We start from the raw sequence: 26939 nt of genomic DNA, 5'->3' as shown, positions 1-26939 counted from the left end.
GGCAGTTGGGGTTAAGTGACTTGCCCAGGGTCACACAGCTAGTAAGCTAGTAAGTGTTAATGTGTCTGAGGCTGGATTTGAACTCAGGTCCTCCTGATTCCAGGGCCACTGCTCTATCCACTGAGCCACCTAGCTGCCCCTAATCCGTGTATTCTTTAGTTGATGTTCATGTAAACATGTAGACTCATTATATCATAAGGAGTGTTTTGCCATAAACTGACAAAAATACTAAAATATGCATGATACCAGGAAGAATATCTATGAATATCATAAAGGTAAAATTTTAGACTTTAAAAATTAAGTTTCTGTTTGGAAGAACAAAGGGATATCCCAGTAAAATTAGATCAGCGGATATTGTGAATGACTTTTAAGAAAATTTTCTTTGTTTTCAGGGAGGAATCAATGCTGCTTTGGGCAATATGGAAGAAGACAACTGGAGATGGCATTTCTATGACACTGTGAAAGGTTCTGATTGGTTGGGTGATCAGGATGCAATTCATTACATGACAGAGCAAGCACCTGCTTCAGTAGTTGAGGTAAGACAAAAACTCATTATTTTATGCTGTTTCCCTATTATGTTACTGCATGCTATATAGTATATTATTAACTCCTATTAATTTAAAACAGAAGGATATTTATTAAATATTTAAGGTATGAAAAGATGATTAGTCAGGGAAGAAATAGTGAATTGATTCAACAAAGAAATATTTTCTCCATTAACTTCATAATTTATCTTGAATAAGAAAATTGTTCTCTTTCCCTTTGTTGTCTTTCATTGACATCACTGAATAATTGACTAAAACATTAACATTGGAATGATTTATCTGTTTTTTTCCTGAATTTCTACTGAAGTTGCTTAGATTTGTTTCTGTTGCAAATAGTCTATGGATTTTGTTGAATGCTAAAGCTGAAAATAATGTTTTTGGAAACATTCTTACAGTTGGAAAATTATGGCATGCCATTTAGTAGAACAGAAGAAGGAAAAATTTATCAGCGAGCTTTTGGTGGACAGAGCCTAAAGTTTGGGAAAGGAGGACAGGCTCATCGATGCTGTTGTGTGGCAGACAGAACAGGCCATTCCTTGTTGCACACTCTGTATGGAAGGGTAAGAAAACCCCTGAAATGAGAGCCAGCCATCTCACAAGTGAAGGAGTCCATAGACTTAACCAGACTTCCAAAAGGGTCCAGTGTCCGTTATACAGAAAATGGTTAAGAATTCTTATATTAGTGACATAAGGGGGCCTGGATAAAAATACATGAGTGATTTAGAATAAAATTGCAAAAAAACTACTAGAAATATAAAAGTTTATTAACCTTGTAGTTATGTAGTGGTTTCCAAAAATTTTTTGGTGACATACCTTTAAAAATGTTGGGAGTATGTATTCTCCATATGTATTCATGAATTAAAGACACCTACTATTCCACTAATATATGCATTATAAAACAGACGCAAGAATAGAAATTAAAAAGAATCAGATAAAAAAATTTCTTGTTTTATTAACAGTGCAAAAATCTTTGATCTCACTACAGTACTATTATTGGCATGTTTACTGAACTCAGTGTGATCAAATATGCTTCATTGTTTTTAAAAATCTTGGTTTAATACTTAGTGATACAGTGATCCAGTGGTCTGGTTCTAAGTACAGTTTATTTTGATGCTTAATGGTTATTAGCTGAGAAAATATACTTCACAAAAATACATAGATTCAGAATAAAAGTCATCCTTTGTTAGCTCTGCGTATTACTAAGTTATGATACTAATTTTTTGGCCCCCTCCACCGGTTATGTAGTTGAAATGTAGTTATACAGTTGAAAACTTGTGAATATATATCTTCCCTGTTGTTAATCAGGGAAACTTCATGCCAGTAGTTTGTTGTTAAAAATTATTCAGAAGTTCTCATTTTTATTTTTTAACAGTTGGGTTCAAAGCTTACTGAAACTTCATTTGAAAGATTTTATTAACAGATTAGAAAATTCTGGTTTTCGTGTGTTTGTATATACACACATGTAGTCTATCCATGATGAACTTTGTTTTTGGACAGCAAAAACTTAATTTTTAAACCTCTTGCTAATTGAGATAGCTTCATAATATTATTAGGTACTATCTCAAGGTACAGTACACACTGAGCAAAATTAATCAATAATAATACTGGATATTTGCCCATATTTCAGATAATCTTGATCATTTTGAATTTGTTTGGCTGACTTCTTGTCATATTTCATTTGATCATGGTTTTTTCCTCATAATCCTTCTACCACGACCTAATACTAGGAGTAAGAGAAGCATCAGCTTTGCCATTTTATTGTTCACTTCTCAGTTGAGTGCCTGCTGTGTGCCAGGCACTATGCCAAGCTTCTTTTCATGTTAGAAGCATTATCTTCAATCTGCAGTGTCTTTACAAGAATCTTTTTTAGCCATTTTCCATTTTATGAGAATTAGTGTAGTTAAAACTAAGTAATGTAATCCTTTAATACTCTTAAGTGGCCATACATAAATTATAATATATTGAACTATGCGGAAAGTGAACAGATGAGTGACAGCGTAACTCTCACCCCTCCATGCTGTGGTTATCCCACTCTTTCCTCGGGAATGTATGTATCAAGCAAGCAATAAAAATTTATTAATCACCTGCTGTGTCCCTGGCGCTATGTAACAAAAGTGACTAGGCTGACGTGCAGACCGAGCGAGAGACAAATCCACGTATTAAAAATAATAGTATAGCTTAAATTTTTGTTTTTATACAAATATAAATATAAGTTCTAATATTTTCTTCTCATACCTTAGTTGATACCTGCAAATACTTATATTAGCTCTCATTAGCTATCTTTTATTTAATGACCTTATACTTATTTTATATGTACTTATATGTGTATATTTTGTTTTGGTGTTTTGTTTTTTTTATAGAATGTAAGTTCTTTGAGAACAGAGCTAATTTTCTTTTTTGTCTTTATCACCAGCACCTAAAACAGTGCTTAGCACATAGTAGGAACTTAGTAATGTTTGTTGATTGATTGTCTAGTAAACTCCACTTTGGAGACCATTATTAGAAAGTTCTCACACTGTGAAAAGTTACATTCAAAGCAACAATGTTTTGTTGCTTCGTAAATTTTCTTAGTAAAAGTTTGGGGTTTTTTTGATTAGTAAAAATTAAGATTAAAAAAAGTATTTTAAGATTCTTCTATCTCTCAGCACCTAAATTAACTTGTGTTGCAATATACTTTTGTTAAATCTAAAATAAAGCTTTGTAGATCATAGAAAAACAGAGTCATCTGGGTTCAACTCGATTTTTATCAATCCTCTGCACCTTTTTGAGGTCAGATAAGTAGATAGAGGGCTTGAAATTTTCAGTTCATATTAAATGGCAACTACAAATTTCACTCTGCCTCTTAACTTGAGTACTCCAGCTACATGCTTTGATGTCTGTAGTATACTTTCTGTTCATACCCTCTTACCAGTCAGGTGAAGATCCTGTACCAGCACTAGGAACTGTGACCAAAGGTATTAAGCTAAGTTTGCTTGTCAGTGACGTTTAACTGTATCCAGATTCAGGATCCGAATACCTTTGGATTCTAGCTCAAATTTTTGGCCCTCCTGAAACTACGAGAAGGAAACAAGAGAACAAGGTTGGAGGGGGAAAAAGGAGAGTGTATGTTAATATAGTGTTGTTGACATGAAAGAGTCTTATGGGAACAACAAATCTAAAAATATCTTTAAGCAGAGTAGACAGATGCCTCTTTAGTGTAGAAATAATTAACCTCCAACAATCTAGGAGAGTGCTTTCCTTTATCTTAAGATGTCTATAGTTCATAGGATTGGAAATAATACTTTCCTGCAATATAGTATTATTATCATTGTTAATGTATCTTACTTGAGATACCTCTATTTTGAAAGAATTCCTACCACATGTCCCTTATCTAGCCATAATATTGTTCCCATATGTATTTTCTCTAATTTTAGTAGTGCCATATTAAATTCATGCTGGAAAAATTCAGCAGAAAGCCCTAAATTTAATTACTGCCTCAACTGATCCAAATGAGATGTAGGCTAGTACTAGTAACATTTTTAGTACATTTAAAGTGCAATTGAAAGTGTTTTAATAATATTTTTCATTTTTAGTCTCTGAGGTATGATACCAGCTATTTTGTGGAGTATTTTGCCTTGGATCTCTTGATGGAAAATGGGGAGTGCCGAGGGGTGATTGCATTGTGCATAGAAGATGGGTCCATACATCGTATAAGAGCAAAGAATACAGTTATTGCAACTGGGTAAGAATATGAAAACTGTTTCAGGTAGAGGAGATTTTGTAATTTCACTCATAGAATCATAGAGCTCAGAAGGACACCTAGAAATCATTTGGTTCAACTCTACTTTTATAGGTAAAAATAAACTTAACCAAGATCACATAGCTATGTACCATGTAGGTTAAGTACTACAGTTCCCTCTGTTATTTGCTTACATTACTAGGAAATATTAACTGTTCTGTATTAAAAGTCCCTTCCTAATATCTTTTAAATATGTTTTCCAGGGGTTATGGGCGTACCTATTTCAGCTGTACTTCTGCTCATACAAGCACAGGAGATGGCACAGCTATGGTTACACGAGCAGGCCTTCCTTGTCAAGACTTAGAGTTTGTACAGTTCCATCCCACAGGTATGAAATGACTAACTTGATCAAATGTAAAGGTTAATCTCTCTTAGTATAAGCTTTTAAAAAGACCATTTGATATACATTAACTTAATATAAATTAAGAAAGATTAACTCTAAGTCTCAAAGATTTGCAAACTCATAAAGACCTTTTTCTAGCATTGGGATTTTTAAAAAATACTCTGATATAATTTATCCATCCATAATAAAGGTTTCCATATAACAGAATTTTCAGAAGAATGCAAATTTACTCAATTAAATGCCAGAATGTTTAATGGGAAAGCTCTAAAATGTTTTATGATTTCCTGTCGTATTAAACATTGTGTATTTATCCATGATGAACATGTAATTGAAACTCTCTGGGATGAGTCAGGGTCATTGTGAGTATAAGTTATTATGCCCTGCTCGAATAGTGATTCACTTCAGGGGCTGTTGAGACGTGTAAGGCTATTCGCCACTGCGGTAAATGGCCTCAGATTAAAATCTTTTTTCAGATTCTTGTGGTTACTTTCTATGCTTGCTCTGCTTCCCTCAGTATCAGGCTTCACCTTTCTGTTGCTGTTAGTATGCCTTTCTCCTAATGGTGACATCTGTAATTCTCATAGCATTTCGAGTTGGAAGGGACCTTGGAGATTATTTATTCCCCTTCATTTTATAGGTGAGAAAAATGAGGCCCAGAGAGATTGACTGATTTCCCAAGGCCATACACGTAGTAAATAGCAGAGCTGGGATTTGAATGCAGGCCATCTTCATATCCAATTTTCTTCCCTGTTTCATACGTGAGAGCGGAGGACATGTCTTATCTGAATTTTGTATATTCCCCAGCAGTTAGCACTGATCTTTTCATATAGGTATTTAATAAAGATTTGGTGAAGTGAATTGAATCTAATCAGATCAACACATTTGATTACTTACAGTGTTTAAAGCAGTGGAATATACAAAGTGTAAGGACAGGTACCACACAGAAGGCATTGGAGTTTTTTAGGCTCCAGCCTCTGGCAGGTTCACTCTTGATCTTGTCATACAGGAAGACAGCAAGACAGCTTCACAGGGATTAAATAAATTTACTTTATTCTAGTCTAGTCTTCTCAAAGGAAGGTTGCTGATAATGGCAACACCAGCTCCTACAGTATTCCCTGATCACACTTCTTGCAGGGATGGGAGAGAATGGTAGGAGCTACAACTCCTTATTGGTCCCCTAAGCCTCAGTGGGGGCCAGTTGAGACAAGCACAGATTCCCCCCAAGCCTCGGTGTGGGCCGATCAAGGCAGGTACATGCATTCCTCTATGCATTACCCAAATCCCAAAATGGGTTCCCCACTTACTGATCAGTGCTCTCTTGATTTATAGAGAAGCACAGAAAGAAGGCATCTTGCCAACATTAAGCTCACAGGTTAACTTCAGCAATATCATTATGACCTAGCACAGCACAGACATACATTATGTCACCCCTATATCTTTACTGCGACTGTGCTGTAGAAGTTGTTTTCAACCATAATTCATGGGAAATATTATCTAGGATCCTGGAATTATTATCTAAAAAGAAATAATAAAATCCTCCTTACTTACACAAAGAAATTTTTTTTAAGTTCTTGTCCTCAGGGAGTTTACAATCTAGTTTTTTGAACAATGTTAATAATATTTAACTGTCAACTAGACCAAACTGGCCTCTAACCTGTGGGTGGCCAGAGCAGAACAGAGCAGGCTAGAGACAGGAGAGTCAGTAAACAAACAGAAGTTTAATTTCAAAGTGAGGGGAAAGACTTGCAAGCCAAGAAGGCAGATAAATACACATGTGCCTGGGCAGGCATTTGGGGGAAGGGGGGGGGTTCTGCTTTAGTGTGGCTAAATCTCAGTACTTAAACTAATGACTGTGCAGTGAGCTGTAGCCCTGACAATGAGGGGTAATAGCAACAATGTGACAAATTTAATTCATAGCAGGGCTTCATGACTAGAAGATAGATACTCCAGGTGTTCGTCAGAACTCAGAGAACACCTGGTGCTGGTCAAAGCTATGCAATAATTATATGAAACAACTCTGGGATTTTGCTGTGGCTGAGATCATCCAGAGGGTGAGAACGAAGGATTGTTGTTATGCCAAGCTCAGGACACAGCTTGCTTGCTGCGCCTTAGCTCTGGAAAACAAGGTGTCTTCTAATATCTTGACTCTTTAATATGTTTAGTAACTAGAGCAAGTTCCTCCTTTCTTTGGTCATTTTGTCTAATAAATAGTAAACTGTTGTGTTCACATTTTTAAACCTTTAGGAAATTAGGTGATTTTGGCTATTCTTTATCTACCAAGATAGAAGTCAAACTTCTAAATTCTCCCTGTAATAGATCAGAGCTTGTATTCTAACACAACTTTTGAATTCTTAGAATATAAATCACTATTGAAAACTACTTTAAATTAGGAAAACTAAAAAGGGAGTAAATTAAAAATAGCAAGTTTCATTTTTGTTTTAAAGGTTATGCTAGTAATAGGGTTGCCAAAGAAAAAGAAGAGAGGTCCATTTTTAAATACATAAAAGAGAACAGAAGGAAGGCCAGGAAAAAAAAAACATAGAAAAGCAGAACAGCTTTGAAAGTTCCATATTGAATTTATTATAAACTTAAAAGGAGGTTACCATTTTGCACTAAGACTTTTGGGACAGTCTGTATAATAGATTTTTGTAGTTTCATATAAAATCCTTTCTTTTTCTGCTATACTTGGCATATGGAAATGCTCATTTTATTTGCCACTTACTAAGTTCAGAATTTTAAAAAATAAATATATGCTAACCATCTGGTTAACTAATAAAGTTTTAAATTTTTTACTTATATTTCAAATATTTTTCTGTCCTCTGTGGGGTTAGGAGGTATGGAGAAGACTTTTAATGTAGTCTTTATTAAATTACAATCTAGTTGTTCACTTTAATAAAGATGAATTTTCCATCTTTAGTTTTATTCTCATCTAAAAGAAGTCATTCATAAAAGAATGTTGTAAGTAGAAAAAACAATTTCAAGACATTTCTTAGGCACTGTGACTTTTTAAAATCATTACACTAAATTTTTAATGAAGTGTGCCTCCTTCTTCCTCACTACTTAGTTCCGTGGCCACCTAAACTTTTTTCTTCCTGCCAGTTTTGGATTATCTTTCTGTTCTAATAACCTAGTATTGTTCTTTCACCTTTCTTCCACTCTCTTTAATTCTGTTTTCTGCCTGATACTACTTCTATTCTTTTTGTCCTAACTCCCCTCTCCAAAATTTGTTTTGAAGGAGTATATTCAAATTGAAATTTCAGAGCTTATGATCCTTTCATTGCAAATGATTTGTTCATGTGTTTGTGTTTTATTGTTTTGCAGGCATATATGGTGCTGGCTGTCTTATCACAGAAGGATGTCGTGGTGAAGGAGGCATTCTTATTAATAGTCAAGGTGAAAGATTTATGGAAAGATATGCACCCGTTGCAAAGGATCTGGCTTCCAGGGATGTTGTATCTCGTTCTATGACCATTGAAATCCGTGAAGGAAGGTTTGTTTAATTTTCAGAGATGTCTAAATATATTTCTGATCAATACTTGAAATGCATAGAAAGAATGAATTTCATGTTTATAAATTTTGATCCTACATAATATCACTTAATTTTGCATAATTGGGCTTTGTTCTTGCCATTACTATGTATAATCACAAAGAAATGTCTTCTGTTTGGTTCTTCTCTGTCTAATGCAAGGGTAGGGAACCTTTGGCCCTGAGGCCACATGTGGCCCTCTAAATCCTCAAGTGTGGGCCTTTGACTGAATCCAAACTTCACAGAACGTTGTTATAAGGGCCACACTTGAGGATCTAGAGGGTCACATGTGGCCTCGAGGCCAAAGGTTTCCCACTCCTGGTCTAATGACTGTTAGCTTTCCATACTTCTCATTCTTTATATGCTCATATTTAGTTGGCATTTTCAGTGAATGAGGTTTTCTACATAAGTGCATTTTCCATACAACCAAGTGCTGAAATTGTTCAAATAAAATTGGGCATTTTTATGCAAAGAGTTCTAAACTATATTATATGCAGAGCATATTCAACCTAATATAAGTTTCTATAAGAGTCTGTTGTGATACAGCAGTTGCCTTGAAGAGAGGTATTTGTTCCCTCTCTATGGCCCAGGTCTGCTGAATTTTTCTCTCAGCTTACTTTTTGTCATTCTTTGATCTCTCAAGAGATCCAATAAGATCTTTAAATCAGCTTGTCTTGAGCCCCAAAATTCTCAAAAAGACCCAGATATGCTGCATATTAGTCTTATGGAAATCCTTATTATCTCCTTTAAATAACTAGTCAAACCCTGAGTCTTTCTTTCTGCCTGCTTTGGCGGTCTATAGCATTTCCACACAAGTATCTAAACAGACCCAACACATTTTTAAATCTGACTCGTTTCAGTTAACATTCTAATACATAGAAGAATTTTGGCAATCCCTTAAAATTTGACTAAAATATAAAATTCATTCATTTAAGTTATTAATATTAATACTTACTTTGTTCAGAACATTATTTTTGGCACTGGAAAAGAGATAATTTGGATAAGACATTGCTGTTGCCCTCATGGAATGTACAGTGAGTTAGAAAACAAAATGTTATTTGAAATCTGAGAGGAAAGGTTATTACTGACCAGGAAATCAGAGAAGACTTTATTTTAGGCATTTAAATAGGGTTTCAAAGGATGAATAGGAATTGAGCAGGTAGAGGGAAGAGGGCATTTCCAGGTTTCAAGAACTATGTGAATAAAGGTATGGTGGCATGTGGACACAAGGGTATGTTTGAAGACAGAAAATACCAATTGGTTAGAAACTACAGTACATGGAAAGGGAGTAATGTGAGATAAAGCTGGAAAAGTAATGTGGAGGACTTTGAATGCTAAGCAAAGTAATTTTACTTCGAAAGCAGTAGGGAACCACTGAAGAGTTTTGAGCATAGGAGTGACTAGATTTGTGCAAAATAGTTATTCTGGTAGCAATATGAAAGATAAATTGGAGGGTCAAGAGTAGAGTCAGGAAGACTTCTAAGAGGCTTTTGAGGTAGTCTAGATAGTTGTAATGAGGGCCTGTATTAGCAAATTGTGGCAATGGATCTAGAGAAGACAGAAATAAGAAACATTTACAGGTTGAATTAATTGAATAGTAACTTACTGAAGGGAGAGGGAAGGGGATTGATTAAAGATAACCCTCAAATTGTAAACTTGGGAGACTGGCATGTGTGGCATTACAAAGATTTATCTTTGTTTTTATTCTGAAAGATAAATTAAGCCTTTACTTTGTTTAGAGGCTGTGGTCCTGAAAAAGACCATGTCTATCTACAGTTACACCACCTACCACCTGAGCAGCTATCAACTCGCTTGCCTGGAATATCAGAAACAGCAATGATATTTGCTGGCGTGGATGTCACCAAGGAACCAATTCCTGTACTCCCCACTGTGCATTATAATATGGGAGGCATTCCTACAAACTATAAAGGGCAGGTAAGGATTTAAAGTTAAGAACTGAACCTGTTAAGGAAAAGGATTTAACTTAAAATGTTTAAAAAGTAATGATGACATCAACTTAGAATTTTATTTAATAAAAATTCTTTTATTTAATTAGATGAGTTTGGATATTTATTCTACCAACTTTTATGTGTTCAGAGATCATTACCTTAAATTGCTGTAAGTCAAACTTTTAAAGTTTTTTTTTTTAAAGGATTTTCATTTTTCAGTAACAATTAGTAGATATTGACAGTTGGCTTTTCAGTGTAGCAGCCATGTTCATCATACAAAAAGATTTGTGATTTAGATTGAGAATAATTCCTCGATAGCAAGTACTGCTATTCATTTTGTTTTTGTGCTGAACACAGTCCCTTACATATAGTAAACACTTAATAAATGCTTGTTTTTATCATTTAAAAATGACTTTGCTTTTTAAATGTGTATTCTGTGATGTTTAGTTTTGAGTATTTTTTATGGTATCACAAGATAAAATTGAAATAAATAAGACCAACATATTAAATGTTGAGTAAAACATTACAAATAAAAGTCAGAAATACAATCAGGCCTGCTGTGTCTTAATTTAGGGGCATTGTCAGTGCTCTATGTGTCAGTGGTAATTCGCTTCCCAGTGACATTGATAAGTATGCCTAGCATAGGTTCCCAAAGTGGGCAATACCCCCTGGGGGGCACTGGCACAATCCAGGGGGGTGGTAGTAGCCTCAGATGCAATTGGGGGGCATTGAATCAAAATAAAGGTTAACCTTAACCCCAGGGGGGCGCTGAGTACTTTTTTTTTTGAAGGTGTTGGTAGGCCAAATAAGTTTGGAAACCTCTGAGGGAGGAAAACACAATGCGGGCATACAAAATATTTAATTGATGTTTTGACTCTGTGTGTGTGTGTGCGTGTGTGTGTGTGTGTATGCATGCGATCGCTCACGCGCGCACACACAGACACACATCTATTAAATCTTTTTTTAAAATAGAACATAATATTTTAAATCAGTTATTCTGTTATTTGAACAGGTTCTTAAACACGTGAATGGTGCAGATCAAGTTGTACCTGGTCTTTATGCTTGTGGTGAAGCAGCCTGTGCATCAGTACATGGTGCTAATCGACTGGGAGCAAACTCTCTTCTGGATTTGGTTGTCTTTGGTCGTGCTTGTGCCCTGAGTATTGCAGAAACATGCAAACCTGGTATGTGTTTTGGTACAATCATGAGCTCATAGATTTAAAGCTAGAAGACACTTTAGAAACTATCTAGTCCAACCCCCTTATTTTTACAGATAAGGAGATGAAGGCTCAGACAGGCTAAGTTGTTTCAGAATGTAAGTGACTATAGAATTTTAGTGTATTAGATTTGGAAAGTACATTGGAGATTAGCTAGTTCAACCTCCTTCATTTTAAGAACGAAGAAATTGTGGACTGGAGAAATGATGGTTTGCCCATACTCAAACAACTTGCTAATAGCCAAGCTAGGAATAGACACCAGGGTTTTCTTATGGTTAAAGATGTATCTTTTCTTTACCTTTGTTTCTTTTTGTATAATTGTTGGGTTTGAAATATTCCATATCATTAAGAATTTACAATTTTGAAGGCAAGTTTTTTTGGAAAGTAATTACAGAACCAATATCAGAAGCTCAGACACAAGATTACCAAAATTAACACTTAAAACTTGTTCACAGTAAGAGAACCCATGTGGTAAAATACTGTCAAAAGTGGTCAAATACGAGGCAGCTGGCAACCCTAATGAGATGTCCTCCAGGGCCTGTAGTTTTTACATACTACCAAATTGCCAATTAGTTTTGCTGAAGAAAATATTCTTTCTACTCAGCAATCAATACCAATCATTAAAATTCTCCATTCTAATGCATTTATAGGGAAAAACAGGGGTCTCTTATTTCAGTAGCTCTCAACGTTTTTCAAGTAGGATGATCTCTTTACAATGTCAGAATTTTACAGGTCTCTACATGAGAGAGTTATATTGTCATTGTCCCTTGATTAAGAAAATGTCTATATAAATCCTTTGTAATGATTGAGAAGGCCCCAGGGTAGCCCCAAGTTGGGAATCATTGACATAATTTATCATTTAGACAGTATCCTAAAAAGCATCAAAAGGTGAGATTATTCTGTGATTATTTTACTCTGTAAACTGTGGTATAACTCTACTTTTATAGATTTAGAAAATGATCATTTTTCTCCTTTAAAAATGAGGAAGCAGATTCAAGAATGCCCTTGCTTCCAAATCGGAGGAATTAACACATAATACTCCTTGTAATAAATTTTCATTGGTTATCCATTTTTTAAAAATCTTAATGGTTTTATGTTTGTCTAGAAAGAATAGTGCTAGCTAATGAGTTATGTTTCCAGTTGCCAGTAGTTACTACTAATAGTAAAGGGGGGGGAGGATCAAAGCAATCAAATAATGCTATTTTCAAGTCATAGCAAAATTGTAGATGCTGTAGAATAGGTAACTGAAAAGAAAACCTTTTTTGTTGTTGTTGTTGTTGTTGTTTTTGTTTGTGTCTTTTTTTTTTTTAAAGGCTGTTGGGGTCAAGTGACTTACCCAGGGTCACACAGCTAGTAAGTGTCAAGTGTTTAGTCTGAGGTCACATTTGAACTCAGGTCCTCCTGACTTAAAGACCAGTGCTCTATCCACTGCGCCACCTAGCTTTCTTTTTAATATAGCAATCAACCCTCACCTGCAGGTTCAAAAACAAATTTCAAAACTCTTAAGTTCTAGAATTTCACCTAAGTGAAGAACCTTTGTAATTTTATCAAAGCAGACCTTTATTTTGAAAATAATTGAGGTCTTCTAGCAGAAAAACCATCTCAGTACAGAAAAGGTGATTTCCATGTTTAAAAAATCATTAGCATTTCAAGGAGTGATTAAGAGGTTATACTTTATGCCTAGCATCCTAAGTCTGATATGAGTACCATCCATGTCACACAAGCTGTTGAGTGTTCTCATCTTTCTTCTCGTACCTTCTGTTTGGGTATGTAAACATTTCTTAGTGTCTTTGTGTTTCTGTCTATGTACCTGTATCTTTGTCTTTATTTTTTTTGTGTGTGTCTCTGTCTCCCCTTATGTATAACGAAAGTGGGGTGGGGTTTTTTTTAAGCATTAAATACAACAAACTTTAGTTTTATGTTGACTATACATAATCTAAAGGTAAAAAAGCCGAATATTTTAGATTTTATTAAATTTAAAGTCGATTAGTATTTTCTGGCCCCAATTTTTTTTTTAAACTCCTGTGAGTTCATGTCCTTCAATAGAAAAAAGATTTCTTTGGGTTTATTTATCTCTCTTGAGGCAGGAAGCTGAATCATGTTGTCTTTTGAGATCTCTCCATTTTTATAATTTTCTGACTAATGAAAACATAAATAGGTGCTCTTTAAACTTCGAGCTGATTTTTTTTTCTGAATGCTAGATACTTTAATGCCGTTTTCTTCAAAATTTTGTGAATGCCTATATTTCAAAGGTTAAAGCCAAATTTTTTTTTAATAGGTGATAAAGTCCCTCAAATTAAATCAAATGCTGGGGAAGAATCTGTTGCAAATCTTGACAAATTAAGATTTGCTTCTGGAAACATAAGAACATCAGAGCTGAGGCTCAACATGCAAAAGGTAAGAGCCTTCACACTGTGGTAATTGGCTGTTCAGTGAATCCAATAAAAGTGTTTGTTGAATACATATTACCCACAGTATGGTAGTAATAGAGAAGTATTTTTCATATACATCATTTACCTGTAATCTGTTGATTAGCTCTATGTGTGTTCATTACTGTGCATATATATGAGGAACAGAACAGAGGAGTGAAATGGGCTGTCATCCGTAGGTGTAGAGAAGAGGATGAAGAAGAGAGGATGAGGCTTACAATAATCACTCTGAAGATTAGGAAATAGAATCAATAATAGAAATATTCTCAAGTATCAGTGAGAGCTCAGCTAAAATTTTGCCTCCTAAATTGATGGCTGTTCAGATTGGCTCATTTTCTTCACTTCCTGTGATTGCATCCAATTGCCCAGAAGTAGAAGCAGCCAACTCGGTGATGGAGGTTATTGAAGAGTGAAGATTAGGAGACCAAAGACAAAACATCAGCTTTAGGGAAGAAAGAGGGGAGAGGTCAGGGATTTTAAAGTACTGGCTAGTTAACCATTGAAGTGTCAGGCCATTAAGACGAGATTAGATAAGGTAGCAAGTGAAGTGAGTGTTGAGAAGATGTCATGAGACAATAGTGAAGGGTCCCCAAGGAGCGAAAGTAGCCATTTAGTGTGAGTGAGAAACTGATAGAAGTAAAAGGTAGTGATTAGAAAGTTAAAGTTTGGGTTCTGAAAAGTACAGTTTCAGTATTAGAGGGGTCATCAAACATGAATATTGATGATGGTGGTGATGGTGGTGGTAGCGGTGGGAACATACAATGAATAGAGGAGACTCACGAAATATTGAAGAAGGTGGGATACTGACCTGAAGGTCAGCAGATGATAGTGACAAAGTTGGGGGGAAAATGGTATGAACAGATCTCATGAATTTTTGTTTTTTTGTTTTTTTAGTAATAAGGATTTTTAGGCATGGTGGAAGAGGAAAGGTCAGGAAAGCCTGACTATTGAAAATAATTTGAGAAAGGTGAACAAAGGAATGGAAAATATTTAAATGTGGTTCACAGGTATCTTAATGTCAGAAATAAATCAAACCTTGTAGTCATGTCATCTCTTCTTCCTGGCCCTGTCAGTTAGAGGAAAGAATGGACACCAGTAGAGACAGTTATGAGGGATATGACATCCTCAGGACAAAGCCAGCTTTTTGTTAAAGCAAAGAGGTGCTGTCTTGTGTAGATTGCTGGGCTTGGAATCAAAAAAGCTAGGTACTAGTTGTGACTTGCCATTTGCTAGCTATATTGGCCTTGCATACTTAGCTTTTCTCAGCCTCAGTTTCTTTCATCTATAAAATGAAGAGATTTGGTAAGAGAATTTCTAATATCCTCTTAGGCATAATAGTCTGTGGAGTAAAAAGATATAGGTCATTTTATTGAGAGTAGAGTCAGGGTGCAAAGGGCATAATGGAATGGGCTAAGAGAGAGGCCGGTCAGTTTGGACTGTAGTCGGGGAATAATAGGGCTGCTCTGAATAAGGTTGAGTATATAGTAAGAGGTAATGGGGCACGTAGCTTACATCTAAAGCATACATAACTGTTTTATTGTTGTTGTTTTTGTTGTTGTTATTGTTATTCAGTCATTTGAATCGTATGCAACTGTCCATGACCCCATTTGGGGTTTTGTTGGCAAAAATAATGGAGTGGTTTGCCATTTCCTTCTCTAGATAATTTTATAGATGAGGAAGCTGGAGCACACAGTGTGAAGTGACTTGCCCAGGGTCACACAGCTAGTAAGTGTCAGAGACCAGATTCATGTTCATGAAAGATGTGTCTTCCTCATTTCCAAGCTCAGTGCTCTATTCACTGCCCCACCTGACTTCCTATATATAGCCATACTGGGCTGATTTGCAAGGTATGACGATAAAATCATGAGTTTGGCTTTCCACTAAACACATGGCAAAATCAATTTCTGATTTTATAGTCATGCATATGGCAACAGAAAGGCTAGCAACACTAATAATCACCCAGTTATTCCTAAATACTTCTGTGATATTTCTCCAAACACACACACACACTCACCCCAACTCCTGAAAGGCAAGTCATTGTACACAGAAGCTTCCTGTGGAGACTGTATTTATATAGCTTGGTGAACATTTAGAAACTTAAAAAAAAAACTACCCAAAACCTGCATTTTCTTTTAATTGAGAAGACATACCCATGAGCACCCTGACTAACTAGTACTTTTGTGTTTAATCAAGGTAGAGGTATCCACAACAAGAAAAAACAAACTTTTGGTTGAGGAAAAAACCATAGAATGCATGATGATTTCACGCTTGTAGGTCACCTCCTTCATCCGCAGTGTGGATGTTAAGATGTTTTTAGGGTGTTTAACGGTAGCATTCCTTTGGTCCACAGTCCATGCAGAGTCACGCAGCTGTGTTCCGTGTCGGAAGTATATTACAGGAAGGCTGCCAGAAATTAAGCCAGCTCTACGGTGACTTGAAGCATCTGAAGACATTTGACAGAGGTAAGGGGTTTTAAATTCCTGTTTCACAGGATTTAGACTACTTAGATCACAAAGAGGACTGACTTAATGGAGATCATTGTTTATATCATCTTAAAATATGCTAGATGCTCTTGTCTTTATATTTATTACATAAAGAAATGTGACTGACTCCTGAGTATAGTAGAGATAGATGGTACTTTTCCACCTTACTAAAAAGTGAGGGGTGTATGAAGCTGCCTTCTAGCTGTCCACAAACTATTGAATCATATTGTCCATCTACTACTTGTAGGCCGTCAAGTACACTGGCCCAAATGGTGGAGGAGCCTAGGGTGTTTTAATACTTAAATCTGAAATAGATCAGAATTTTCTGAAGATGTTTGCTTGTTGTCTCCAACGTTAGATTGTGAGTTTCTTGAGCGCCGGTACTGTCTTTTGCCTCTTTTTAGTATCTCTAAGCTCTTAGCACAGTGCCTGCCACATAGTAGGCACTTAATAAATGTTTATTGACTGATGAAAATAGAATGTTTTCTGAAATCCCATTGTGGCTTTTAGGAATAGTGTGGAATACTGATTTGGTGGAGACCTTGGAATTGCAGAATCTAATGTTGTGTGCTCTGCAAACTATTTATGGTGCTGAGGCCCGTAAAGAGTCACGTGGAGCTCATGCCAGAGAAGACTACAAGGTACAGTTTGTTTCTGTTATTTTAAGTGATCTGCATATCACATTTACGTGGATATTTTACCTTTCCTTATTCTATCCCTCCGTTAGCATTTTAAGGAGAATCTCAGTTTTTCCTTGAAATTCCATGCCACTACTGCCTACTGCCATTTTTTTCTGCTTTGAAGTAGCAGTTGCTTTTTTTCAATAAAATCTAGGCATAACTCACTTTACCCTTACCCACTTTACCCTGCCTCCCTTAGAAGAAGCTAAATAGCAGTTTACTGGGCCTGGAGTGAGGAAGACCTGAATTCAAATTCAGCCTCAGAAACTTAATAACTGTGTGAATATGGACAAGTCACTTAATTCTGACTGCCTCAGTTTCCTTAACTGTAAAATGGGGGTAATAATAGCACCTACTCCAAGATTTGTTTTGAGGATTAAATAAGATAATATTTGTAAAAGCACATACTATAATACATGGAACATGGTAGGCACTTAATACATGTTTATTTCCTTGTGCCTTTCCTTGCTTGCTTGCTTCCTTCCTTTCGACCCTTAAAGGGTCAAAATTAAAGGTACAGCCTGCTTATTTCTTTTCATCCTGGCCAGTGACAGTAAGTTCAGTAAGGCACTAAGGATGATAAAAGATCAGAATCCAAATAATCATGTCATATCCCTCCTCCTTATTTGAGGGTAAATTAGAGAGCAGAATACTGCTTTCATGAAATGCAGATGGGCACTGGATTTAACGACAGAACACCTGGTTTTGAATCCTGGCTCTTCTACTACTTGTGTGACTGACTTTGTGGAAGATGCTGAGTGCCCTTAGGCATCAGTTTCCTCATCTGTAAAAAATGAAGCCACTGGGTTACATAATATCTAATCTAAGAAATTTATAGCTACAAGGGACCTAAAAAAATTTCAGTTTTACAATCACAGTTCAAGACTGTATGTGTCCAGATGGTGGCAGCAGGTCTTAGTGCTTCAGTAACTTTCCACTAGGCAAAATGTGCCATAAACTACAGGCTTCTTTTGTGCTCTATATAAAATTTCTGATGAATAATATTATAACATGTATGTTACATTGGGAAATCTTGTTCTGATAGAGATTGAAGTAGTTGACTTCTGAGGTCTCATCCAAGTCTTGAGATTCAGTAATTTCATGTGACAAGTATGTCCTAGCCAACTGCATTGCTAGTATATATTCTCTTCATTTGTAACTGTAGTATATGTATGAGTTCCTGTCCACTTAGAAGTCTTGACTTGTATGGCTTTTTAGTTTAGTACTTATATATGATAACTCTAAATACCTACATAGTGTTAAGTAAATAAAAATAAAATTTATTTTTCCAAATATGTTGGTGATTTGGGAAATTTTATTTTTATTAGCTGTCTGGTTCCTGAGCTACAGGTTGCTATGAATTACTTTGGAGGGAAGGGGAAGGTAGCAAGACCTGGAGGCTTTTGGATAAGGAGGCTAGACTTCCTGGTTTTTTGGTATCGTGTCAGTTTTTTGTTGTTGTTTTTTTTTTTTCAGCCAAGACAAGGTTTATTAGAACATCCATCATATTGGGCAGACTCTTAAGGAATCTGAACATTAGTAAGAGCTGTTGGCTTATTGGCTAGATTATAAGAATCTAAGCAGTGGCTAGATTTTAGGAATCTGAGCAGTGGCTAGATTATAAGAAACTAAACATCTTTTTTTTTTTTTAATTAACATGTGTTTTTAAAACTTTGGGTTACAGATTTTCTCCCTTCCTCCCTCCCCACTCACCCTCATTGAAAAGGCAGGCATCTCGATACAGACTGTAGATGTGTAGTCATGCAAAACACTTCCATAGTAGTCGTGTTGTGAAAAACTAAATATATTTCCCTTCGTCCTATCCTACCCCCCATTTATTCTAGTCTCTCTTTTGACCCTGTCTGTCCTCAGAAGTGTTTGCTTCTGATTATCCCCTCCCCCAATCTGCCCTCCTCTCTATCAACCCCCTGTTCTCTTGTCCCCTTCCCCCCTTATTTTTGGGTAGGGTAAGAAAGATTTCCATACCCCATTGTGTATGTTATTCTCTCCGTAAGCCTAATCCTGTGAGAATAAGATTCATTCATTCCCTCTCACCTTCCCCCATTGCCCCTCCACTGTAAAAGCCTTTTCTTGTCTGTTTCATGTGAGATAATTTACTCCATTCTACTTCTCCCTTTCTCCTTCTCCCAGTATAATCCTCTCTCATCCCTTAATTTTATTTTCCAGACATCACCCCTTCATCTATCTATTTATCTATACATACATATAATTTTTTTCCCTCCCACTACCCTAATACTGACAAAGGACTCATGAGTTACAAATATCATCTTTCCCTGCAAGAATGTAAATAGTTCAACCTTAATAAGTCTCTTATGATTTCTCTTTCCTGTTTACCTCTTACATCTTTCACTTGAGTCTTGTATTTGAAAGTCAGATTTTATGTTCAGGTCTGGTCTTTTCCTTAGGAATCCTTGAAAGTCCCCTATTTCATTGAATGACCGTTTTTTACCCTGAAGGATTATACTCAGTTTTGCTGGATTGGAGATCATGTCAGTTTTAAGATTCATTGGAAGCCTTCACCTTCCACCTTTTAATATTTTATGGATGCCAGTGCAACACTCAAGCTGCCCTTGTATGATTTCTCATTTGTATTTACATTGTTTGACAATCATATCTGTCCATCATGTTTTTTAACACCATTCTCTTGCATTTAAATCATTATTGATAACTGGAGCTTATTTGAACCCTTCATGTATCTTTTCATTGTTCTTTGGATCATGTGTAAGTGGTATCTTCAGAGATCATAGTTTTTTGGGGGGGGTTTTGTGAGGCAGTTAGAGTTAAGTGACTTGCCCAGGGTCACACAGCTAGTAAGTGTCAAGTGTCTGGTCTGAGGTCACATTTGAACTCAGGTCCTCCTGACTCCAGGGCCAGTGTTCTATCCATTGCACCACCTAGCTGCCCCCAAGATCATAGTTTTTCATGATATCATTTAGCATTACAGAGAGAATAGTTGTGTCAAAAAAGATGGGCTTTTGGGGAGTAACTTGGGAGCATTGGGAACACTGCATAACTTCCCAGATGCAGTTCAGGCTATTTTCTTCTCAACTCTATATCAGGTTTTTAATTCATCTTTATTGCCTGTTTTAACCACATGTATTAATGGACCAACTTATTGACTGTCTATCCAAGTGAGGTCTTTGTAGAAATGTTTCTGCTTCTTCATCTCTTGTACCAGATTGTTGGTTCAGAAGCTGCAATTATCTTTAAGTTGGTCTCTTTGCCTGTATCTTTCATGTGTATGACAAGGCAGGATGAACAAATATCCCATTAAATGCTATTTTTTGTTTCCTCGGGTTCAAAATTAATAAAACAGTTCCATCAATTCTTTTATTCATCTCTGAAAGGAATTTGTGAGCTACCCTTCCATTTAGCTGCAACTTAGTTTTTCTTTATAATAAAAACATCAGCATTGAAACAAATCAGTTCATCTATTAATGTGTCAACCTGTTAACAAACATCTCACATTTAGGGTACCAATAGTTACCCATAAAAACTGATTCTTAGTAATCTCTTCACCTTTTTCTGCCAGCCATTCCTCCACTGTCATGATAGAGACAGAAAGGGACCAAAGAACTAAGGGCCATTTTGTATTTTTATTCTTTCACACTTTGTTGTGATCAGCCTTCTGGTGATGAGCACTTTTGTTTGGCCTATACTTCAAACCCTTCTAGACTGATAAAAGTTGTCAGAGTTTGTACTCTGATAGCATAGATTTAAAATTCAGTTTCAAGTTTATGTACAGCCATGAGGCTGTACTGAAATAGGACTTCTCTAAAGGATGTCAATTTCTTTGAATAGATTAGTTGATTTAGGACATTGTTTCCCCTCTTCACCTGTCCCACAGCATTGTTAGAACAGAAGTCAGAGAAGAAATGAAGGAAAAAAGGATTTATTAAGTCCTTATTTTATGTCAGGCACTGTGCTAAGCGCTAGAGATAGAATTACAGGCAAAAAGAAAGACAGTCTGCCCTCAAGCTTATATTTTATGGGGGAAGACAACACATAAAAAGGAATTGAAAAGGGGCAGGGCCACAGGATAATTGAAGTCCAAAAAGTGAGGAAAAGGGCCTGGAAGAAAATGGAGGTAATGTAGCCTGGACCCTTGCACAAAATGGGGTCTCCTGGAGGAACTTACCAATGGGAAAAGGGGCTGGAGGCAGGACTTGTACAGGGATATTCCAGGGTGAGCAGGCAACAGGAAATAATAGGCTAAGAAAACAACTTAGCTGATTTGGTTATATTAAAGTATTGCCTCTGAAGAGTGAAATTATGTGAAGCATGTACACACACACACATAACATATATGTGTATATATGTTATGTGTGTGTATATTTTTATATATACACACACACTTCTATTTAATTATTTTGTATGCATTTGTATTTCTTCTTTTTATCTCCTTTATGTATTTGTATATATACTTGTCCCCTTGCCTTGCCAGTAATAGTTGTTTCATCCATTATATTTGTAGTCCCAGTGACTAGCAGAACCTGGCAATATAGTAGGTGTTTAACACATGCTGAGAGGAGAAGGATGGATTGCGATGGAAACATTTTATCCATCAGAACATATCATTAGTTCCTATTGCTGGCAATTTTTGTTGTCCATCCTGACTGAACCTTAAACATTTAATAGAATATTACTATAATCTTCCCTCCCTGTAATACCTCTAATTTCTGTTGCTATAAGAAAGATCCCCAAACCTTTGATGGTAACAGCAAAGGAAAAGAGCCACTGGGTACTATTATACTTTAAATTTTTATAATGTGTAAGTAGATAAAAAATGATCATTTGGATTGGCTAATAATAATAATAGCATTTATATTGAGCTTTAAGTTTTTGCAAAGAGCTTTACAAATATCTCATTTTCTCTTTATAACAATTCTGCAAGGTAGATGCTGTTATTATTCCTGTTTTACAGTGATGCCACATATATTTTTGTTTATAAGGGACCTTTCTATCTTTCTTTGACCTAATTGGGATATATGCTTAGTTATGGAATCTCTGGGCTACATGTAGGCTGTGAACTTTTTTGCATAATTCTAAGTTGTTTTAAAAAATGGCATGACCATTTTATAACTCCTCTTTAAAAAAAAATACACACAAAAACCAGATTGTCTATATTCCTTAAATTTGACTAGTTTCGCTTTCATCATCTCTTTCTCATCTTTTCTCTGAAGTGCTTATGTGTGCTACAGTATAGCCTATTATTATTCTTATTGGCCAACACTGATCTGGAACCATCAACAGAAAAAGCCAGGTTGTGATGTCATATCTGTTAAGTAGAAATTAAAATGGATTTAATTCTACAGTGAAAACTCATCAATTCAGCCTGAGAATTAATTAATTAACAGAGAATTAATGACCATTAGAAAGTGGCTAATCATTAAAAGATGGCTAGACTAAAATTTATCTTTGCACTCTTTTATAAAGAAAGAATGTTCCAAACAGATACAAACAAAATTGCAAGAAGTGTTTTATTTGTTTAAAGGTGAGGTTGACCTTTGACTTAGTGCAAGTAATAGAAGATTAGTGACATAAAAGGGCAGAATAATTCAAACTATGGTTCTCAGATTCTTTCACTAACATTTCAAGATTTGTAGGACTAAATGAAACTATTGCAACTCAGTTCAATCTCCAGAATGTACCTTGTGCACTTCCACACACAAACTACAAATATTACAGGAAGGGAGACTTATAATAATGCCTCATAATGTCTTGGGGGAAGCATTCATAAGAGTTTCTTACATCACTCAGAGTGGCTGTCATACAACCATAAAATTTAGAGTTGAAGGAGTCCTAAGCGTCATCTACTTTACCATCTCACTCCTGTCATCATTGCTGTAGCATTTAGGGCAGGTAGTCAGCCTCTGCTGAAATACATTAAGTAATCATCAGTTCACTACCACCAAAGGCAGCTTATTCTGTTTTTCATTCAGCCAGTAACCATTTATTTAAGCCCTTAGTAAATGCAAAGCACTATGCTGAGTGCTGATGGGAGTGAGGTGTGGGGCACAGGGCTTGGGGAGAGAAGACATAAAGAGAATTAAGATCTGGTCCCCACTTTAATAGTTTTCTAAATACACTTGACAGGAGAAGACTAAGGAGAAACATGGTAAATGTCATAAACATTAGACTCTCTCGAAAGCAGACTTGTTCTGTATTGTTTCAGAGGTAGGACCTTTTCCCCACTCATTCTGTTAAACCCTGTCTGTAGCTTGACTTTTGCACAGAGCTCCTGCCATATTTCCTAAATCTGAACACCTTTAGTACCACAGGCTTGAACGTAATCTAGCTACCAGTTACATTCTACGTTGTTTGCTGATTCCCTTCATCATTGAACAATTATCAAACGTCTTGTCCCATGCCAAAATTTATAGTATAGTGGAAGAGCACTGATTTTAGGATCAAAGTTTATGAGTTTGAATTCTTGCTCTGACACTTAAAAAAGCAGGACTGGGAATGGCTTCTCAAAGAAGCTGAGACTTGAAAGAAGCCAGCAAAGCTAGGAGGTGGAGCTGAGGAGGGAGGAGAGCTCCAGGCCTGGGGTACAGCCGTCAAAAATACTTAGAGGCCAGAGAATGGAGTGTCAGGTGCTAGAAACAAGAAGGCCAGTGTCCCCAGATCAGAGAGTATTCTTTTTCATACTTGGCTTTCTTTTCGATAATGAGACTAAAGTTGAGCCTTTTTAGTCGTTTGGAAATAACTAAATTAATTAAATATCTTTTGGGGAATGGTCAGTATGTATCAGTGTCATGTTTTCAGTTGAATATGGACTGCTATTGACACGACAGATTCTCAGAGTAGAACTTTTGAATATTCGTGTATTCTAAATATAGATTGTGCCCCTAAAATCAGATTTCTTTAATAGGAAAAGATAGTTATGCACTGAAAAATAAATGAAATTATCACATTTAGATGGATTTGTGATCTCATTTTGAGTAATTCCTCTATCAGTGCAGCTTGTAACCCACCCTTTCCACTGCTTCATGCCTTCTCATGGTTTTATATTTGTCCATGTGTTTCAGTAAATCCTTTATAAGTTATACACACAATTCACTGCATGCTGCTACCCCCTGGTTCTTTGAAAACAGATATCCTTTTAATCCTGTTTTTAAATATTTAAACAACTGTGTTTGAATTTAGTTGTTTTCCTTTGTAATCTTATAAATTTTATTCTATGTATTTTAAAACATTCTGAGAAGAGTTCTTTAGGCTTCATCAGACTACTCAGGGGATCTGTGACACACAAAAAAAAGGTTAAAGCGTTTTAATATTTTATAAATACCATGGCAGCCCGTGGGTGAAATACATGTTATGCCTCATTCTCACTATATGGCTAACCCATCTCTTTTCAGTCACAAATTTTGTTAATGATGTATTTTATGCCACAAGTTAACACAACTAACATAACTCAGTAACAAGTTAACACTGCTAGAGCCTATTCACATCTACCATATGTCTTTGCCCTTTGTATCACCAGCAATTTGATTCACTGAAAATAGTGGTATCCCATGACTCATAGCTGTGTGGGAACACTGAGAGAATATTAATATTTAAATTTGGAATCGCTGAAAGTACCTCTATTTCCAAATAAAAGCCAGAAATATGCTGTGGGGTATGTTTATTTATATGATAGCTTTCATGGTGATTGATCAACAAGCAATTATTAAGCACCTACTGTATGTTCAGGACTGTGCTAACATGGGGCATTCCATGACAATTACCACATTTGAAAATTACTATGACATTTTTTACCTTTCAATTCAAATAAGATTTTATTCATTTCTGTCATCACTGTTCTTATCCTTAAATTTTCATTGTTCTCTTTTTCCCCAAGCATACTACAATATGTCATCTTTATTACCATCCATCATGATTATAGATAGACTCCTTTTGAGGTTTTGTATAGCAGGTCAGATTTGGAGGGAAAGCATGACCTATATTCAAATTAATGTCTTGTATATTCTTAGTTTTATCAGGTTTATTTTTTGTTAATTATTCCAAAGAAAGAAGAATATTAAATTAGCTTATAGTGAATGAAGATATTTTCTGGAAATAATGTTTTCATATCTTTAGGTAAGGATTGATGAGTATGATTATTCTAAGCCAATTGAGGGACAACAAAAGAAACCATTTGAAGAACATTGGAGAAAGCACACACTTTCTTATGTGGATATCGAGACAGGAAAGGTATGTGATAATTTACTCTGCTAATGTTTTACCCTTTCCTTTAGGACTTCTGAGTAATTTTCCATTCCCATTCTCTAATATCAAGTGTAGGGACCTAATAAATGTTGATGTATCACAATTAGCAAGGATTTGGAATATAATTCATAGTCCTTTAAAAAACAAACAAACAAACAGATGCCTAGCTATCAGTTCTACTTGAGGGAGAAATAAAAATATTTTGAGTTGTATTATAAAGTTTTGCTACAGAAAACAGCTTGCATACTTGATTCTATAGAGTTGTATTTACAATCAAGCACTAAAGAAAGTCATATGATAAATAGTTACGGTTTCTGTCAGCCCTGTAGCCTCTCTAATTAGCTTTCTGTATCAAAGTGAAATACTTTCTTCCTAACTTTCTGTCCAGGGTGGGATTTTTATAATTAAATCATACTTGGTTAGTTTGACTTAAAACCTTTTGAAAATGTTTTGTGCTCTCCAATATTAATATGTATTGGCAAGTGTGTGAGGGAAAATAACTATGTTAGCCCCGAGGGGTTATGTAACTTTTTAACTGTATAGATTAAAATACTTTAAAAATGTTGAAGAAAAAAATTGGAGAATGAATTCCTATCACAAACATAACAACTACTACTCACATTTACCTAACACTTTAAAGTTGGCCAAATATTTCTTCATAATCACCCTGTGGGGTTTATTGGACCAGTGTTATCTAATGAGGAAACTTAGGCCTAGAGATTTTAAGTGACTCACTTGGAGTCATATGTCTAGCTGGGGGCTCAATCCCAGAGCCTATGATCCATTGCTCATCAGTTCCCAATGGGCTAGGGATAACAAAATACTATTGAAAAATTTGTGAATTATCGTTGAGCAGTGTGGTGTAACATCGGGGATTTTGGTATTCAGGTCCTGGACCTGCCACTAACTAGTTGTGGGACCTGTCATTTCATCATTTGGGAATGCCATTTCTTCACCTGTAGAATGAGGGACTAGATGACCTTGGATCCTTTGTAGCCCCCTTATTCTATTCTAAATTTTAGAATGAGATATTTTATGTTAAGGAAACTTTTAGGTTTTTCTTATAAAATTGTGATTATACATGCACATGCACACACATATAATGAAAATTGTCTTAGAAAGGTATCTCTAGTGCCTACTAACAGTATCTGGCACATAATCAGTGCTTAATAGATGTTTATTGATTGCCTATCATCAACAGTATATCTCATCCATTAAGCCTGTATTAAGTTGGATTTTTCATCCAATGCCAACAATTTTAGAAGATTAAAGCTCAGTTACATTTCAGTGTGTTTGGGTGTAATCTGCCAGAATTTAAAATTGCTTCAGTACTCCAGATGTTTTCCACACCCATGCAGATCAAAGCTCCTCCATTCTTTAATAAACGACCCTCATGAGTTGCCTTGTCCAAAAATGTCCGTTACTTGGTGGCCAACTTTCTGGGGAACAGACTCTCCAGACATTGATGGGCCATTCGTAATTTGGGCCCATTGCTGGTCTTTTCTCACAAGTCTTTCCAACTCTGTTGAATTTGCCAGAAGTTGAGATTTACTAACCTTGATTTCAGGAACCTGGGGTCATCTCCACCATGATGAAGGTGTAAGTGTAGGATTTTAATAGAAGAATTTCATATGGAATCTCTTTTTTAAATCAGACATTCAGCAAAAATAGTGATAAGAGAATGTTATTCGGCATTATCCTTACAAGATATCATTACTCGAGGCTCCTGTAACATATAATTCAATCAATAGCAGTTG

General features: G+C 35.8%; 1 protein-coding gene across 2 annotated transcripts in view; it reads left to right on the top strand.

The window, feature by feature from the left end:
• The window catches only part of SDHA (succinate dehydrogenase complex flavoprotein subunit A), a 40933-nt gene that overhangs the window by 13321 nt on the left and 673 nt on the right, over positions 1-26939 (top strand). For both annotated transcript variants that reach the window (XM_027868876.1, XM_027868875.1), the window contains exons 4-14: positions 393-536; positions 941-1105; positions 4118-4266; positions 4527-4651; positions 7988-8156; positions 9932-10127; positions 11154-11325; positions 13637-13755; positions 16138-16249; positions 16781-16911; positions 25054-25167. In XM_027868876.1, the coding sequence (XP_027724677.1) occupies positions 393-536; positions 941-1105; positions 4118-4266; positions 4527-4651; positions 7988-8156; positions 9932-10127; positions 11154-11325; positions 13637-13755; positions 16138-16249; positions 16781-16911; positions 25054-25167 (1596 nt within the window). The remainder of the gene's footprint in view (positions 1-392; positions 537-940; positions 1106-4117; positions 4267-4526; positions 4652-7987; positions 8157-9931; positions 10128-11153; positions 11326-13636; positions 13756-16137; positions 16250-16780; positions 16912-25053; positions 25168-26939) is intronic.

The sequence above is a fragment of the Vombatus ursinus genome, unplaced genomic scaffold (assembly GCF_900497805.2).
Source record: "Vombatus ursinus unplaced genomic scaffold, bare-nosed wombat genome assembly UNPS02014791.1, whole genome shotgun sequence".
NCBI classification, from domain to species: Eukaryota; Metazoa; Chordata; class Mammalia; order Diprotodontia; family Vombatidae; genus Vombatus; species Vombatus ursinus.
This window is presented reverse-complemented; position numbering and strand designations above follow the sequence as displayed.